The sequence below is a fragment of the Miscanthus floridulus genome, chromosome 1, assembly GCF_019320115.1.
Source record: "Miscanthus floridulus cultivar M001 chromosome 1, ASM1932011v1, whole genome shotgun sequence".
NCBI classification, from domain to species: Eukaryota; Viridiplantae; Streptophyta; class Magnoliopsida; order Poales; family Poaceae; genus Miscanthus; species Miscanthus floridulus.
The window spans coordinates 35,100,337-35,120,304 of record NC_089580.1 but is presented as its reverse complement, the minus strand read 5'-3'; the positions used below and the strand labels follow the sequence as shown (position 1 = coordinate 35,120,304).

At 46.2% G+C, this 19,968-nt stretch overlaps 1 protein-coding gene and 1 pseudogene across 1 annotated transcript; one reads left to right on the top strand and one right to left on the bottom strand.

The window, feature by feature from the left end:
- Positions 1-6,815: 6,815 nt before the first annotated feature.
- On the bottom strand, positions 6,816-9,043 carry LOC136478489 (uncharacterized). The gene is made up of 3 exons (XM_066476964.1): positions 8,347-9,043; positions 8,031-8,223; positions 6,816-7,955 (listed from the first exon to the last, which is right to left on the bottom strand). The coding sequence occupies exons 1-3, from the start codon at positions 8,788-8,790 to the stop codon at positions 7,393-7,395; spliced, it is 1,200 nt and encodes a 399-aa protein (XP_066333061.1). The 5' UTR covers positions 8,791-9,043; the 3' UTR covers positions 6,816-7,392.
- Positions 9,044-13,833: 4,790 nt separating this feature from the next.
- LOC136454492 (uncharacterized) lies at positions 13,834-17,014 on the top strand (annotated as a pseudogene).
- Positions 17,015-19,968: the final 2,954 nt, after the last annotated feature.

Genomic DNA, 19,968 nt, shown 5'->3' with positions numbered 1-19,968 from the left:
CCATAGAATACGGTAGCAGGAATGGTACGGGTACCACGCATTTCGCTACCAAACGTCGTAGTAGATCGACATGCACAAACACACACACATGCTACTGTATACATTAATTTCGCTTTCCCTTCTTTTATACGGCAGTTCCCTGCTTTTGGACGAAAAGCACTCGAGAGAGAGGGCCGCGAGCGCCAAGCCCTGCATTATTGTTGCGAGTTGCGACGATGACTACGGAGCACTGGCGGAGCCAGGGGGGGCTGGCATGGGCCATGCCCCCCCCCCCCCCCCCCCCCCCCCCCCACCCCCACCACCCCAATGTTTGACAACAAAAAAAAAAATAGTAGTATAACTTAATATTTTTTATTTATATTAAGAGAAAGATTATATAAAATTCTGGTCATATATACCTATTAATATCTTCTAGATAATATAATCATACAAAACACAACTAGATAATAAAATTATCGTAATGAAAAAGACCAAACCGGCCCCCCTAAGTATAATTCCTGACGGTCGGCCCCCCTAACTACACATCCTGGCTCCGCCACTGCTACGGAGTAACGCAAGCAGACGAGCTGACACCAGCTCCAGATGCGTAGGAATACGATGGAGATTTCACCTCGTTTTCCCGGTCGCCGGGCGGCACCAGCTTTTATTTATATTCTTTCTTTCTCTTCCTTCTGTCCCGAAAGAGATGGCGCGGGGCCATCCCGGCCAGGGGAAGAAGAAGAAACCAATGCGGGGGTGCCTCTCGTGAAAACGAATGGAAAGCTCGCAAATTCATTCGTTTCTCCGGCCGTTTCTTCTTTCCAACTGCGTATATATATGTCCGATATCTCCATCGACCATCGGTTTTTTCTCATCGCTCGCGTGCTGGATCGGAGGATTATTCTTTCCCCCGTCCGTTCCTCCCAAAAGTTCTCATCGCCGTGCCCGTTGTTGCTGCTGTCTTCTTTCCCTTTATGGCACCACCAAAAAAAAAAGAGCATTCTCAAGTTCAAGCGTCTCCCGTGATGACTGAACAGAAAGATCAAAGATGCATGACTGCATGAGGCGACTCCTGTGCTTTAGCTTTTATTTGCTCATGAGTTTTCCCTTTTTCTTTCCTTTTCTTCTCCCAAGTCATTTTCTCCTTTATCTTTAATTTGTTCTACTATTACTCAGTAGTAAACTTAACGTTGTCAAGCAAGTCTCTGGTCATGGAGAAAATTAGCGGTAATAATCAGGTGTCAACCTGCGCAAACAGATATACGTTGATTCGAACTCGTTGTGCGGATTTGGTGGCTTTGCGGATATTATCGGCTTCATGGCTTGTGAAGCACAGCTAGCTAGCTGGGGAGCATATATAACAACGAGTCAGCTTCATGAAAAAGTAGGAGTACACAGCTGTGGCGAGGTGCATGAAACGAATATTGCCGCCCCTCCATTTTCTCCGGCCTTCTCCATCTAGTGTCAACATTGTCGGAAAAAGAAAGGGTAAGGTGCTCCTGCTGATTTATCCAGCATTACTAGTTGGCAGCTACATTTTGGTTAGAACTCATAAGTGGTGGGTTACAAAAAGGATGATTGGACACCTAAACCTCTCTCTGGATGGACAATAGATTTCACCACCGCCGCGCCTTGCTCGCTACCTGAGGAAAAGAAATCAAGACAGCAACTAGTAGAACATTGACTAGTTATATTACACCTTATTTTCAACCGATAAGTTGCACTACGTCATTTCTCCGGACGTCTCTGTTCTAAACGGTGTCACTACTATTATGGATATAACAACTTAGGCTCTGTTGGGATGTTGTCGGATTTAGCACAAACCACGTGTGTTAGAGTGGATTGAGTTGGATTTTGATTTAAATTCTACTCGAATCCATCTCAACACATGTGAATTGATGCGAATACGACTACATCTAAACAGGGTCTCATGAGATGACATTATCAGCACAAAACAATTTACAAACGATTAGTAATGTTTTTTCAGCACAGAACAAACCTTTAATAATTAGATAAAGTAAGAAACCAAACGGACTACACTAGTAAAGCTTTTTTTGCCACTCTACTCTACAGCCTACACGTTGTTCACAAAGCCTCACCACACGGCGCGGGCGTTTCAGGTCATGCACAGTTAGGCAATGATCACTAGTACGTTCACTCGTCTGATGACTGATGAGAGACGATGGGAAAGATCAAAGCCCTTTGTTTTGCGTTGCTAATTATTTCCCTCTTTTCACCAGGAGAAGAACCTCCCTTTCTTTTTCGAGAAAATTTGCTCATTGCCATCAAAATTTATACTTGTTCGCTCGTTGCCATAAAAAAAATATAGCTTTCCTTATCTGCCATCAATTTGTGTTTTTTGTGTCCTTAACTGCCATCACCGTCACCTATAGGTGGTTTATTTCCTTAACTACCATCTGCTTATGTAGTTTGTCACCTCCCAGTTTCCAAGATATGAAACTTAACATGAAACGGGTCTCTCTCAGTGCATAGTTTCATTGCACAGTTTAATACAATTATTTTAGCCTTTCATGGGTCCCACCGGTCTATCTCTCTCTTCCCCGCTCACCGGCGAAGCTGCGCCTGACGAAACACGGCCGATCGCGCTCGCGGCCGGCAGAGCGCGCCCGTGGTCGGCTGCGGCCTCCCTCGCCGCCTTCCCATCCAGCAACGGCCTCCCTCGCCGCCTTCCCCTCCAGCAGCGCGCGGCGGCCTCGCGACGGATCTGGAGCAGCGCCCGCGCGCGGCAGAGCCCGCCTTCCCCTCCAGCAGCGCCGGCCAGCCTTGTGACGGAATAGCGCCCGGCGGCCTCGCGACGGAGCCCGCGACGCAACAGCGCTCGTGGATGAAACGACGGAACGCCCTCAGTGGGGGTTTCGTGCGGTTTCCAAAGTTTTGGAAACGACGCTCACTCATTTCGTCCCTATGAAATGTTTCCCTTCTCTCTCCGCCTCGATGCATGCCAAGCACCGATTCTGCTGACGTGGAGCTTTATTTAATGTGCATAAAACCCCCATAAAACCTGCATTGAGACTGACCTTAATTGCCATTTAACAAACGCCGTGCGTATGTCTCCATGTACACTTGACAAGAGTGTCCGATTCTGCCCTGCCAAAGCCGACGTGTTTGACTTCCAACCCAACCAAAACGGATCGGCCTCAAGCCAACAGCGCACGCAAAAAAAAAGGAGAAAGAGGAACCCGACCCCGATGAAGCCTAGCTCGCGAGCGATCCCGATCCCGCGACCAGCCCGCGCGGCTGGGCGCCACCGACCGACGCCGGGACGCTTTCACCGCCGGGACGCCTTCACCGACGGGACGCCTCCTCCCTGAACATGGTCTGAGGAGGCATGGCGTCGCCGGCACATAGTCCCGACACATGGCTTCCTACAACCATGTTAACAGTGTTCGCCGGTAAACATTTGAACCAATGAATAAATATCGATGCAGTGTATGTCTAATGCCATGTTAATTGTGTTCAAAATGTTGCTTTAAGGTTGCCTGTCATGTTCCTATAATATTTATATTGATGTTGTCTTAGTTATGTTGCTGTCATTTATTGATCTCCATTTTATGAGGTCTCCCATTTTATCTGGTATATGGTTCTGGACACCAATGGCATTTAAGAAATTCTTGGATCAAATTTTTGGAGGGGTAAACTGTCTTCCCCATCCTATCTAACAGATGACTAACAGAATGGCAGTTAGAGAATAAAACTCACAATTTGATGGCAGTTAAGAAAAGCTATGATTTTTTATGGCAATGAACACATTGTTATAGATTTTGATGGCAATGAGCAAATTCTCTCTTCTTCAACCCTTTTCACGTAGGAATAGTACTACTACGGCGTGTTTAGTTTTCACCAAAAATCCAAAAAAAGTGCTACAGTACCCATCACATCGAATCTTGTGATACATGCCTGGAGCATTAAATGTAGACGAAAAAAATTAATTACACAGTTTGGTTGAAAATTACGAGACGAACGTTTTGAGCCTAATTAGTCCATGATTAAACACTATTTGCCAAATAAAAACGAAAGTACTACAGTAGTCCAAATTCCTAAATTCAGGGAACTAATCACGCAGGGTTCAGGAAGCAGGACTGCAGGAGGAGTGGGGTGGGGTGGGGAGCAGGAGGCGCAGCCGGTGGCGCGTAGCTTTCCTGAAAGCAAGACGTGCAGGCTGCTGCTCCTGGCAGATGCCATCTGCCACCACCTGCAGCTATGATAGAAAAATCGTCCTCTCCTGCGTGCGGCGAGCCCGTGTCACGACGCCCCGGCCAACGATCCTCACCACACCAGTCACCACCACACACACACCAGTGGTACTACGGCACCACACACCACTACGCAGTCACGCGAGCGGTCACAGAGGACACTGCGCTATCTACCGCGGCCGTGGGCTCCGGTCACGGCCTCACGGGCCCCTGTGCTTGTGCAGTGCAGGTGACCCACCACCCGGGGCCGGGGAGCAGGAGGAGGAAGGGAAGAAATTACGGCCACGGTTACAGACAGGTGGCCCCGTCCAACGGTAACCGGGGACCCCGTCCCGTCGGGGACGGGGAGGGAAACGTACGTTACTCTGCTGCCTCGCGGTGTGCCGGTGTCGGCTACCACCTTTTTACTCTTCTAACGTCTGAACAGCGAGCCGGTAAACCGGCCAAGTTACTGAAGGCCGCTCAGTTCAGCTCCAAAAGCCCAAAGCGTGGTTTGACACGACGGAAAGGTTAACGGCGTAACAAAAGCTGCCTTGAGCCCTTGACACGGTGGAGCCCTCGGGCCACGCGGCCCGCGCGTAGCAGCCTCCAGCTCTCCACTCGGCACCTCGGCGCGCGGAATGCAACCGCGTGGCGCCAGGTGGTCAGACGCCGCGGCGCCACCCCGCCGCTCGTCCCGTCACCCGACCCGAGAGGACGCCACGACGTCACGCCCCCCGCTGCCACTGCCAGTGCAGCTGCAGCGCGAGGCCGGATCGATGTCGATCCATCGTGCAGGCAGGCGGAACGAGAAAAACGGCGGGTGCGGGGGAGAAAACAAGGCGTGAGCGGTGCGTGGGACGAGATCATGGCTTGGCTTCCGAGGTGGCGCGGGGGTGCGGGGACGTGGTGGATTGCGAGCAGGGCACGAGCGCGACGCAGTTTTCACTCGTGCCGAGGCCGGCCCGCACACATGAGCGATCGCGGTCCGTGGCGTGGCTTGCTTGGGTTTCACCGAGCGCCTTTCGCTTTAACCGCCAGGTCCCAAACGGAAACGGTGGGTGCGTATCACGAGGATCCCGGACGGGTTGGTGGTGGTGGTGCCAATTGCCAAACTCCTGCCCCCTTTTCCCCCTTTTTCTTTCGTCTACAACCACTAACCAGCAGGGTAAAAAAAAAGGCTAGCTCTTTCTCCTCGTGTTTCAACGACCGTACTTTGGACCTCCCCTCCAACTAGCTGTGCAAGTCCTGCTCGTTTCTTTGACGTGTTTAACTGCCCCTGTACGACATATTTTATTTTTCAAGCACAGGGTATTAGTAAATAGGAAAAACATTATTTGTCGTACCAAGACTAGGACTATCTCCGTCCCAAAAAGAATGCACCTATAGGTTACGTGCAAGAAAAAATAATTCACGTTTGACCAAATTTTTTAGTAAAAAATATTTACATTTATAGCCTTAAATTAATTTGTTATGAAAATATATTTCGTAATTAATCTAATGGTATTTATTTGATATCATAAATATAAATATTTTTTATATATGATTGGTCGTACTTAAGGTATTAAAACTGGGGATGGAGACACCAGGCCTTGTTTAGATTGAGGTTAGGAATCAGTATTTGGTACTGTAGCATTTTCATTTGTATTTGACAATTATTGTCCAATCATGGTCTAACTAGGCTCAAAAGATTCGTCTCGTAATTTACAATCAAACTGTATAATTAGTTATTTTTTTATCTATATTTAATACTCTATGTATATGTCCAAAAATTTAATGTGATAAAAAGAGTGAAAAAACTTGCAATCTAAACGAGGCCCAGGAGAGTTCATTTTTGCTGCGGTGAAAGAGGTGAAGTGCGAGGGAGGTAAAGGCGATCCGCGGCGTCACGGCGTTCCCATGGGCAGGGCACTCGCAGTTGAGTGCTGGCATCGATGCAGCAGCAACAGCAGGTGAGCAGGCAGGCCAGGGCGTGGGTTGCGGTGGCCCTGCACCGGCAGGCAGCGGCACTCCTCCCGAGACTGCACGAGCGGAGTCACGCCGTGCCAGGAGATTGCCGCCGATCCACTGCGCTTCTCCGCATTCCGCTCATTATTTTAACCTTATTTCCGTACTCGCGCAACTGGACGACGGAGAGTATCGTCCATGCGACCATGCCAGTAGCTTCTTTTGCTTGATCAGGTAGCTCATCAAGATCGTATCTAGAGCATGTATCTATCATCTTGTTTAGTTCCTACCTACACAGAGTATTAAATATAAAAATATAAAAATAACTAATTTCACGTATTACCGAGATGAATTTTTTAAACCTAATTAGTTCATGATGACAATATAGTGCTACATTAACATTCGCTAATGACAGACTAATTAGGTTTAATAAATTCGTCTCTCGTGTTACTAAGACTTTGGGTAATAAATTCATCTCTCAAATTACTAAGACCTTACGTAATTTATTTTATTATTACTCCTCGAACACTCCTACCTGACACCCCAATGGAATGTCCTAAACTTTAGCCCTGGATTTAAACACAATCTATATCTTCTTATCCGAGTATGGCAACCCAAATTGAGAACAGGCACAGATCGCAATTCTCAATTCAGAACTGAGACAAGAAACAAAATTCTCAAAACAAAATGAGAGCATATCTGCAATAGCCATTGCTCATATATCTGGTTCTCTTCCATAGCAACAATAACAAAGCGGTACTCATCGTTCTTCTTCTCCTCCATGTACCAATTACATGCAGCACCAGTACAAGGAGAGACGGTGATTACTTACGCCTACAAGTAGGCAAGCCGGTGATCATGAGGCATGCCACAAGCAAGCAACCTCACCTCATCTTGATCACTTTCCTTGCAACTGAAACCGAAACTACTACTGCTACTGCATATTACCCCGGCAGGACAGGAGGGATCACAAAGCCCCTCGAGATGCCAAGACCAAAACTTACAAGGGTCAAAAAGGAAACCAAAGGCGAAGGTTCTAGCGAAAGACGGCGGCAAACGCAAGTGTTTTTTCTCTTTTTCCGAAAATAAAACCCGGAAAAACACCAAAACACCAAAAACTAGATCCCCAAACGGATCAAGAGGCGCGGCGAAAAAGAAAAGAAAAGAAAAGGATGGTAAAAAATTTATGAGAAGAGGGGAGTAGTAGTAGTAGAGGGGCTACTAGCTAGCTAGTAGTAGTACTAGTAGTTATTCTCTGTTCACCACACCACGCTCAGGGGACGGCGGCGAGCCCCGTGACGACCTTCGCCTTGGGCACCTGCTCCTGCTTCTTGCTCGCCTCCTCCGACGGGCGCCACGGCGACACCACCACCGTGATCTTCTCGCCGACGCTGACGCCGCCGCCGACGCCCTCCACGGCAGCGCCATCCCTGCTAGGCTTCCTGTCGAACACGAGCTCGAACTCCCCGGAAAAGCTCGCCGCTTGGACCGGCGTCGCCGCGGACAAGGGTGCGGCGGGGCCCGGCACGACGACCTTGTCGCCGCCGCCGCAGCGGACGTGCGGGGACAGCCACTTGGCGCGCATGTACTCCGGCTTCCGCCACGGCGGGAAGTGGAGCCCCTTCTTCTTGAGGCTCTGCCGCGCCGCCTCCGCCACGACCGCCACGATCTGCCCGAGCCGGTCCGGTGTCCCCACGAACAGAGGCGGCAGCGCCTGGAGCGCCGCGCGGTACGCCTTGGTCGACCGCGCCAGCTCGAACTGCGACCGGAAGTCCACCTCCACGATCAGCCTCACCTCCTCCTTCCCCACCACGGCGTCGATGTACTCGTGTTCCCCTGCGCACACAGATTCCGCGGTGGTCAGCACCGGCTGCACGCCAAGGATATGTTGGACCGAACCGCGCCACATACCTGCGGGGTAGGAGGGGGCCTTCTCCCACCGGGACTTGCACACGGAGGCGTCGTAGCCGAGCGCCCTGAGGCCGTCGGCGACCGCGCGGCGGCACTCCGCCTTGCCCTTGCAGCCCTTGCCGCACTTGTCGGCGAGCCTAGACGCGTCCGCGAGGAGATTCCGCTCCGCAACGCTCGCGCTCTGCACCAAGCCCTGCCACGAAGACAAAGCCCCCATTCATTCATCATTTCGATCCATGCGGGTTTGGGTTTGGGTTTGAGTTTGGAAGGGGGAGAATTGCAGATTTCCCTAATTAATTCGCAAGAAATTTCGCACCTTTAGAGCCTCCAAGGCGTCGCCTGCCCCGGCGGTGGACGGCTTCGAGGCGTACTCGGAGGGGAGGAAGTCGAACTCGTCGTCGCTCTCCTCGTGGTTGCTGCCGTTGAAGCAGTTACAGCGCCCCCGCGGCGGCCGCTCGACGGCGGTGGCCTCCTCCATGAAGCTGAGCACCATGCGGTCCAGCCCAAGGGACCCCGCGGAGTCGCCCTCACCGGCCGCGGGCGGCGGCGGAGGCAGCATCTCGTCCTTGTCCCTCTCCTTCCCATCCGCGGCGAACTTCTCCGACGAAGACACCCTCACCAGCAGCCTCCGGAACCTCGACGCCCTCGTCGTCGGCGCGGGCTGCTGCTGCGTCGTCGGCAGCAGCGGCGGCTTCCCTTCCATGGCGGCACCGTGGTGCTGGTGGTGGTGGTGGTGACCGTTCTTGAGCTGGAACGGCATCGATCACATGAAGCGCAGCGACTGACTACCACCACAACATCTCGCTCGCACAAGTAACCAACCCAGAACCAACCGCACAACCACACCACCGGCCAAAACCAACCACCACTCCCAGCGTCCTTCTGCCCGTACGCCGGCGGTTCGCCGGAGGCGAGCGCTCGCTCTCTCTGTTTTTTCTTTCCCCCTCCCTCTCCTCTTTTTCACAGTCTACACGCAACGCGAGGGGGAGAAAACCAGCAGGCGAGCCAGGCTAGAGAGGGGGTTCAAATGGGAGGACCCAGGGTGAATTTAAAGGGAGTGCTGTCTCAGCCGGCCCACCATGAAGTCGCCGTGCGGTGGGACCGGGCTATCAGTGGTAGTACGTGGCGGAGCCGGTCGCGCCGTGGGTCGCAGGGACGCCGGCACGCGTCCCGCGCCGTGGGATCACGGCGTTGCCGTTCGTGCTGGGGAACGCGAAAAGACGACATCGGTCCCGCGGCATGGGGTGGTGGTTTCGTCGCCTTGTTTCAGACTGGGAGGGGTAGGATTGGTATTTTTTTCAGGGAGAGGGGTGGATGGTGTGCGGACGTGGGGAACGGCAGCAGCAGCAGAGTGGACTCGGTGGTGTACGACTACCGGCTCGGCCCGTTCTGGATCTTAGGGGGTGTTTGGTTCCAGGGACTATTTTTTAGTCCCTGTCACATTGAATGTTTGGATACTAATTTGGAGTATTAAATATATTTTAATTACAAAACTAATTACATAGATGGAGACTAATTTGCGAGACGAATCTATTAAGCCTAATTAGTGCATGATTTGACAATGTGGTGCTACAGTAAATATACTCTAATGATGGATTAATTAGGCTTAATAGATTCGTCTCGTAAATTAGTCTCCATCTGTGTAATTAGTTTTGTAATTAGAATATATTTAGTACTCCAAATTAGTGTCCAAACATCCGATGTGACAGGGACTAAAAATTAGTCCCTGGAACAAACACCCCCTTATTTTCTGGATAGGGCTATTATTTTAATGTGAAGCGGTGGGGCCGGCAGAACACTTAAATCTAGAGGACTTTTTTTTTTGTTCAAGGCGTTTTTTTTTTTATTTTTCTTTCCATGCCTTTCGTCAAGTTCTTCGGCCACCTAATAGCAGAATTAATAACACTCATTGGGAGCTATTATGGCATTGTTTAAGGAGAGGAAATTCTTACATGGAACTTTTGTTTTATGATGAAGTATTCTTTCTTGTCGAATATTATTGCGCTAGTAAACTAAGCATAGCTAAGCTGGTTAAGTTTCGTGTAGAAACATGCCCATACAAATTCAAAATTTTGACTTCAATTCTAGATTTATTCCTAGACTTAATAATGCTACTATTTTAGTGGTAGACGAAGTGTCTGTTGATAGCGAGGTGCCTGTTGTGAGTTTGCATTGCTCGGTCTTAACTAAATGTTCATAGAAATAAAATGAGTGTGTGTGTGCATTTTTATAATGATCCACTAAAGCCACCACACATCTATGCATGAATAGTGCTATTTCGTCAACTAAGATATACGCTAGTTTGATCTTTTGTAGATGCTAATGCTACTAGAGATATGGATACGTGTGCATGTTACGAGGAACAACGTACATCAATAATACTCTCTATTCTAAATTATAAGATTTTTTAGCTTTTCTTATACATAGTCTCCCCATCCCTTATTTAGTGTCGTTCTTGCTTCTCGAGAAGTCAGATGTACTCAACTTTGACGAATATATTTAAAAATATTAATATTTATGGTCCATAATTAACATTATTATGTACCATAAAGTACTTAAGGGTGATAGGATGGGGCAAAGTGCTTAAGGGTGATAGGATGTGCAGGGTTGGTGTGTCTTTTGATAATATGAGTCAAAAAAATACACTTACATAAAGTTTGCTCTTTTATAAACTATATACAAGGTGGTGTTCTTATATATACTAAGGTTGTGTCTGTTAAGTGGCTCTAACATTACCCGAAAAAATGAGGTGTTTGAAATTGTTCACTTGGTAATTAGTAGTGATTTATACCTATCTACTCATGATCAATGTTGTACTTGGATCCATAGATAGATATTTGAAATTGTTCCAAAAGGTTTGGCTGATAATTTAGGATAAGCTGGAGTGGTTTAATGGTTCTGCCATGCTTGGTCCACATGTATAGTCGAAGGCTTGGCCGCTTGGTAATAATGGTCAATGTTTAGTGATAATACTAGCTTTACAGAATTGATATTGGTTTCTAATTTCTACATTTGTAATGTAAAAGAAATATATACATTGTACGACTGTTTTGTGTGCCGTCCTAGATCATGAGTCATTGAATAGTTTCGCATTCATCAGATAAAAACACTTAACATGTAAAAGCTCGTTAATTGCATTGTCTTGTTCTAACATTTAGCTCCCGTAGCAATGCACGGCCACTCAACTAGTAGCAACAAATAAATAGGAACGGAGGGAGTAGCTCTTTGTTATGCATTTGGATATACAATATGTTTAGATACATAGTTTTTTGTTATGTACTTAAATATACACTGTATTTAGATACAGAGCAAAGAAAAGCTAAAAATGTTTTATAATTTAGAATGGAGGGATTACAATTTTCTGTATCCTATAATAAAGCAGCAAGATACGAGTTGTCACGCGCGCGTAGTATATGACCTGAATCCAGGCGGAGAAGTTTCTCCATGTTTACTCTCGATCTCCGACCATAATTGTGCGTACTTTGATATCACGCGGCCACGGAAGACACAACTTTAATTTGACCATATATTTGTTGTCAAGTCTCTGATATAATTCGATAAACAGCTTTCTCGGAAATGCAGCGTACCTACGATCATCTTCAAACCGCGAAATACATGTAGAGTACAACGTAGTACCAATTAGAAGAAAGTTTGTAGTCAATGCCGGAAACAGTTAACCGCCATGTAATAATAATCCAAAACGGACATCCTGGAATCTGGACTCCAGAATGCGACATTAGCACTACCATTCAATCCAGTAGCGTTTGACTGACCAGCGCAGGGATTAGGGAAGAGCGAGCGGAGACTTGGGATTTTAATTTAGCGGCCTGGGCTGATTGTTTCGTACACACTCTCTCTCTCTCTCCTCTGCGTCAAAACTGCTGTTCCATACACCCACTAGGCCGCTTTTAGTTCCAAACCCAAAATTCCAAAAAGTGCTACAGTAGTCATCACATCGAATCTTATGATACGTGTATGGAGCATTAAATGTAGATGAAAAAAAACTAATTGCACAGTTTGGTTGGAAATCGCGAGACGAACGCTTTGAGCCTAATTGGTCAATGATTAAACACTAATTATCAAATAAAAACGAAAGTGTTACGGTAGCCCAAGTTCCAAAATTGTGCCAACTAAACACGGGCTTAGGATGGACGACGACTGTAGCGTGGTCAAACAACGAGACCTGGCCAGGCACGTACGGCTACACGCGACCGGCGAGGTACTAACTTTTTTCACGCCTGTTCCAGTAGTTGTATTTTTTTCTGGAGCGAGGGAGTACGTTCTTTCAGTTTTCAACTATCGTTACCTCGATCTGGGCCTTGTTTAGATGAGTGTTATGAATTAGTATTCGACACTGTAGCATTTTTGTTTGTATTGGATAATTATTGTCTAATCATGGTCTAACTAGGTTTAAAAGATTCGTTTCGTAATTTACAATCAAACTGTGTAATTAGTTCTTTTTTTATCTATATTTAATACTCTATGCATGTGTCAAAGATTTAATGTGAAAGAGAGTGAAAAAACTTGGAATCTAAACAAGGCCCTGTTCATGTTCTGCTTGAGCAGGAGTACGGGTCACCTGCCCATGATTCATGATTGCTCTGGGTCCGGAATCCGCCGGGCCGGAGTTCGTACTGTACTTGACCTTGCACCGACCAGGCATGAATGGATGGACGATCTACCCTCCTCGTCGGCTGCTCACTCACATGAGCGTGCATGAGCACGCCCACGCTCACACAGACACACACACTGCACGCACAGACCGCTCGGAGTAGACGGCCACACCATCGACCTTTCAGCGAGCATCTGTTGGATTTATTATGGGTAGGCCCATTTATATATCTAATAAATCAATAACTCTATGGTTTGTAATTGTGAGTATTATTATTTGTATCGGATTGAAAGTTAAAAAGACGTTGACTCAACTTAAATGATTGTAATTGATTCGTCTAATTTGAGAAGTTCAAAAACGGACAAAGGCGTGCCACGCGCGCGCGCCGCTGCCGCCGGCCGGGGCGGGGCGGGGCGGGGCGTGGCGTGGCGTGTTAACTTTTAGCACCCACTAACCACGGGAGTTTTCAACTCTAAGCCGGCCTGACTCCTGATCTCCCGGGGTCTTTCTGTCTTCCCGGCGCATGCCTCCGAGGCCTCTCGGCTTCCCCTGCGAGTCTTCCAACTCCAGTTAAAAGAGAAAACACATTCTGGAAACATAATTCAGTTGCTCGATGGCTTTCCTCATCTCGTAACTCTGTGCGCACGGAGAAGCGAGAGGGCAGGTGCCTCCGAAGCCCTTGTCGTTCGGGACCTTGCTCGGGGGATCGGCAATTAGGTTTTTGGGGAGCGTCTACGCGACTGCCCAAGAGTCTCTGTCTCCGCACGTCGTCTTCTTCCCTATCGCCGGCGTCGCCTTCCTCCAGGAAACATTTCCTTCTCCTACGGCATGTCGAATGCTGGAACTTCGGAATTGTGGACGGGAGGGTATGATCGTTTCATCTTCTCTCTGTTTTACTTTCTACATGTTTCAGCAGTTCATCTGTGTTGTTCCATATGTTGCCATCAGTTTGTTTCATATGTCCAGTCTTGTCATTTTATAAGATGTCTTATGTCTGTTTCTGCCAAATATATGCTCTGCGTATGTGTTTTCTTTTTACAGTCATGTTGCTTCATATGTAGCCTTATGCTTGTTGCAAATATGAGATGTATATCATGCCAGTTTCTCTCTATTATGATTCATGAATCAAGTTCACATATTTTTTATCTTCATATGTTTCACATGATATATGATCTAGCATGTATCTTCACCATGGAGATAATCGATATCATGATTTCAATGATTAATATTTCTTTATATGTCATCATCATGCTGTTAATTTATGGAATTAAAATGACATAGAAATTGCCTATTATTCTAACAATCCAAAAACCTAATTTTAGGCATTTTTCTGTCAGAGGTTTTGCTGCTGTGTTAAAGCCTGATCCTTTTGATGGTAAAAACTTCTTGATCTGGAAAGCTAAGATGGAATTGTGGCTCACTGCAATGTCATGTTATCATGTCTCTGAGGGCAAACCTGCTAACTTGCCTCCTGAGGATGAGGCTAAGTTTAAGGCTGATGACTACCTCTTTCGAGGTGCAGTGATTAGCGCACTTGATCTAAAATTCCAGAAAAGCTATATCATCCTTCCTATAGGGAAAGAGCTGTGGGATGCACTTGTGGGAAAGTTTGGAGTTACCGATGCTGGTAGCGAGCTGTACCTCATGGAGCAGCTGTATGACTACAAGATGGTTGAGAACCGATCTGTAGTGGAATAGGCTCACGAGATTCAGGCACTAGCTAAGGAACTTGAGCTCTTTCCATGTGTCTTACCTGACAAGTTTGTGGCTGGCGGTATAATCGCCAAGTTACCACCTTCTTGGAAGGACTTTGCTACCTCACTCAAACATAAGAGACAGGAGTTCAATGTTGAAGAGCTCATTGGTACTCTTGATGTTGAGGAGAGAGCGAGAGCAAAAGACAATAGAAAGAGTATTGAGACCTCTACTGCTAATGTGGTACAGAAGAGAAACTCTAGATTCCACAAGTATAAAAAGAAGAAAAACCAGAACACGTAAGAGAACACAACTAAGCCTGTTCAAACAGCACAGTTTAAAAAGAAGAAGAACAACAAAAAAGATGAAGGCTACTTTGTTTGTGGCAGTGAACAACACTGGGCAAGTGAGTGTCCTGAGCGCAAGTTCAAGCAGGAAAAGAAATCAGCAAATGTTGTCACTGCTGATACTGGAGAAGGAGCAACTGGGTATGGTAATTCTTTACCATTTGTTCTTACAGTATGTAATTCACCTGAGTGGTGGATGGATAGTGGTGCAAATATTCATATGTGTGCTGATGTTTCTCTGTTTTCTTCCTACCAGGTCGAGAGGTCTAGCGCCTTGTTGATGGGAAATGGGTCGTGTGCTCATGTTCTTGGTGTTGGTACGGTCACTCTGAAGTTTACTTCAAGAAAGACGGTGCCATTGAAGAGCGTGCAGCATGTGTCCTCCATCAAGAAGAATCTTGTTAGTGCGTCTATGCTATGTCGAGATGGCTACAAAATTGTTCTAGAGTCGAATAAATGTGTTGTGTCGAAATATGGTTTTTTTTGTTGGTAAAGGATATGATTGCGGAGGCTTGTTCCGCTTATCACTGCATGATGTGTGTAATAAAATGGTGAACTATGTTAATATTTCTGATGAGTCGGATTTATGGCATTCACGTTTCTGTCATGCAAGTTTTGACTGTCTTATGCGGTTAGCAAATCTAAATTTAATTCCTAAATTCAATTTGGTCAAAAAGTCTAAGTGCCATGTATGTGTTGAATCAAAACAACCCCGCAAGCCTCACAAGGCTGCTGAGGCGAGGAATTTAGCACCTCTAGAACTTGTCCATTCTGATTTGTGCGAAATGAATGAAATTTTGACTAAAGGCGGTAAAAGATACTTCCTCACGTTTATAGATGACTCCACCAGGTTTTGCTATGTGTATCTCTTAAAAACAAAAGATGAAGCGTTTAATTATTTTAAGACCTATAAAGCTGAAGTTGAGAACCAACTTGAGAGGAAAATAAAGCGGTTAAGGTCCGATCGAGGTGGAGAATATTTCTCTAATGTCTTCGATGAGTTTTGTGTGGAACATGGTATTGTTCATGAGAGGACACTGCCATTCTCACCACAATCCAATGTGATTGCTGAAAGGAAAAACCGCACTCTAACAGAGTTAGTGAATGCCATGTTGAGTACAGCGGGATTATCCAAGGAATGGTGGGGTGAAGCGATTTTGACAGCATGTCTTGTCCTGAATAGAGTTCCAACAAAGAATAAAGAGATCACACCATTTGAGGAATGGGAAAAGAGAAGATTAAATCTCTCATATTTGCGCACTTGGGGTTGCTTGGCTAAAGTAAATGTGCCAATCAACAAAAAGCGTAAACTCGGGCCTAAAACTGTTGATTGTATTTTCCTTGGTTATGCATTTCACAGCGTTGGTTATAGGTTCTTAATTATAAAATCTGAAGTTCCTGATATGTATGTTGATACAATCATGGAATCTAGAGACGCTATATTCTTTGAGAATGAATTTCCAATGAAGAATACACCTAGTGAAACAAGTCATGAGACTATAATTCTCCATGAACACGAACTGTCTATTCCAACAGATCATGCTGAAGATTCTCATGTGCACACCCCTAAGAAGGATGACACTATAGTCACTCGAAGGAGCAAGAGACAGAGGGTTGTAAAATCCTTTAGTGATGACTATTTAGTGTACCTTGTGGAAGACATACCAACCACCATTAGAGAGGCATATTCTTCTCCTGATGCTGACTTGTGGAAGGAAGCAGTAAGGAGCGAGATGGATTCTATTATGTCTAATGGAACTTGGGAGGTCGTTGACCGTCCTTATGGTTGTCAACCTATAGGTTGCAAATGGATTTTCAAGAAAAAGCTTAGGCCTGATGGTACAATTGAGAGGTACAAGGCAAGACTTGTGGCCAAAGGATATACCCAAAAAGAGGGTGAAGATTTCTTTGACAGCTATTCACCAGTTGCTCGATTGACTACAATTCGCACCTTAATTGCCGTGGCTGCCTCTTATGGTCTTATCATACATCAGATGGATGTTAAGATAGCTTTCCTGAATGAAGAGTTAGAAGAGATCTATATGGATCAGCCAGAAGGTTTCATTGCGGATGGTCAAGAGAACAAGGTGTGCAGGTTGTTAAAATCATTATATGGTCTAAAACAAGCACCTAAGCAATGGCATGAAAGGTTTGATAATACTTTCACATCTTCCGGTTTCTCTGTGAATGAAGCTGACACATGTGTGTATTATCGATATGGTGGGGGTGAAGCTGTTATGTTGTGCCTATATGTTGATGACATCCTGATCTTTGGATCAAATCTCAATGTGATTGAGGAAGTAAAGAAAACTTCTGTCGAGCAATTTTGAAATGAAAGATTTGGGAGAAGCTAATGTTATTTTAAATATCAAGCTTATTAGAGAAGGTGATGGTGGGGTAACTCTATTACAATCCCACTATGTGAAAAATGTATTAAGTCGCTTTGGTTTTAGTGACTGTGATCCTGCTCCCACGCCTTATGATCCTAGCGTGCTATTAAGGAAAAATCAAAGAATAGCAATGGATCAACTGACATACTCCCAGATCATTGGATCACTCATGTCTCTTGCGAGTGCGACAAGGCCTGATATCTCTTATGTTGTGAGCAAGCTGAGCCGATTTGTGTCAAACCCGGGAGATGATCACTGGCATGCTCTTGAGAGAGTGTTGCGTTATCTAAAAGGTACTATAACTTATGGTATTCATTATACTGGACATCCAAAAGTGCTGGAAGGCTATTGTGATGCCAACTGGATTTCTGATGCTGATGAGATTTATGCCACTAGCGGATTTGTGTTTCTGCTTGGAGGTGGCGCTGTTTCCTGAAAGTCTTGCAAGCAGACTATCTTAACGAAATCTATAATGGAAGCAGAACTCACTGCATTGGACACTGCTGGAGCTGAGGCCGAGTGGCTTCGTGATTTCCTGTTGGATTTACCGGTAGTTGAAAAACCAATACCGGCCATTTCAATGAACTGTGACAACCAGACTGTGATCACAAAGGTCAACAATTCCAGGAATAACATGAAGTCCACAAGGCATGCTAAAAGAAGATTAAAGACTGTCAGAAAGTTGAAAACCTCCGAAGTTATAACGTTGGACTATGTTCACACGTCGAATAATCTGGTAGAACAATTCACTAAGGGACTGTCACGAAATGTGATAGAAAGTGCATCGAGAGAGATGGGTATGAGACCCACGTGAAAGTCTACTGTAATGGTAACCTGCTCTATGTGATCGGAGATCCCGTGAAGTAGAGTGGTGAAACAAGCTATGAGTAGATTGAAAGGAAAGTTCCCTACGAACCTATCTCTGATGCATATCTTTCCTTCTGTAAGGTAGGATGGTATTTACCTTAATGTATTCCGAGAGTCTTATAAAGATGAGATGTTGTCCTACAGAACATCTTTTAAGAAGTACACCTATATGAGTCAGACTGCTGGTCATAGTCTATGGGACCTGGGTTATCCCTAAACACTCATGAAAGGCATAGAAGTGTGACTTATATGCTTCAAACAGCAGGGATGCTTGTTGCAACCTAGTACCAGCAAAGGACTTGAGTGAATCTCACCTCACACAAAACTGTCAATTCAAGGCATAGTCCATTGTTCAGTTGTGACTGAGTGAAACTCTTGTTCTAGGTGGATGTTCAACTTAACAGTCTCCATCGAAACACTGGTATATCAAAGAATTGTGATTCTGGAACTATACAGTTACAAACCCTAGAGTTTGGTGGGGATTGTTGGATTTATTATGGGCTAGGCCCATTTATATATCTAATAAATCAATAACTCTATGGCTTGTAATTGTGGGTATTATTATTTATACCGGATTGGAAGTTAAAAGGACGTTGACTCAACTTAAATGATTGGAATTGATCCGTCTAATTTGAGAAGTTGAGAAACGGACAAAGGCGTGCCACACGCGCGCGCGCGCCGCCGCCGCCGGCCGGGCCGGGCTCGGGCTCGTGGCGTGGCGTGGCGTGTTAACTTTTAGCACCCACTAACCACGGGAGTTTTCAACTCTAAGCCGGCCTGACTCCTGATCTCCCGGGGTCTTTCTGTCTTCCCGGCGCATGCCTCCGGGGCCTCTCGGCTTCCTCTGCGAGTCTTCCAACTCCAGTTAAAAGAGAGAACACATTCTGGAAACATAATTCAGTTGCTCGATGGCTTTCCTCATCTCGTAACTCTGCGCGCACGGAGAAGCGAGAGGGCAGGTGCCTCCGAAGCTCTTGTCGTTCGGGACCTTGCTCGGGGGATCGGCAATTAGGTTTTTGGGGAGCGTCTACGCGACTGCCCAAGAGTCTCCGTCTCCGCACGTCGTCTTCTTCCCTATCGCCGGCGTCGCCTTCCTCCAGGAAACATTTTCTTCTCCTACGGCATGTCGAATGCTGGAACTTCGGAATTGCGGACGGGAGGGTATGATCGTTTCATCTTCTCTCTGCTTTACTTTCTACATGTTTCAGTAGTTCATCTGTGTTGTTCCATATGTTGCCATCAGTTTGTTTCATATGTCCAATCTTGTCGTTTTATAAGATGTCTTATGTCTGTTTCTGACAAATATATGCTCTGCGTATGTGTTTTCTTTTTACAGTCATGTTGCTTTATATGTTGCTTTATATGTAGCCTTATGCTTTTTGCAAATATGAGATGTATATCATGCCAGTTTCTCTCTGTTATGATTCATGAATCAAGTTCACATATTTTTGATCTTCATATGTTTCACATGATATATGATCTAGCATGTATCTTCACCATGGAGATAATCGATATCATGATTTCAATGATTAATATTTCTTTATATGTCATCATCATGCTGTTAATTTATGGAATTAAAATGACATGGAAATTGCCTATTATTCTAACAGCATAGTATATACTAAATTTTAGCGAAACGAACAGGCTAATGTCACCGTGCATGCTACTGGGTACTGGCGAGCTGAGAGGAGATCCGTGAGGACGAATGCAGTGCAACGCAAATGCATGCCATCTGAAGAGGTAACCTGCCGGTGTGGGCCCACCGCCGGCACGACATCAGCAGCCTAGCCAAGTCAAGTTAACCACGCCACGCATCGATCGATCGTTCTTCCCTGACCTCGCTTGCCTTTCCTCCCTCCATGCTCGAGATGGAGCGTCATCTGCACTGCACGGGGCCTGACCCTGACCTGATGAGTGATGAGGATCACCGTCACCAAACGGTGGTTGGTCCCTGGCCGTACGCGTACTGATGGTTCCGTTCTGGCCGCGGTTTTTGATTACCGCCTCTTAACTCTGTCGCTGGGCGT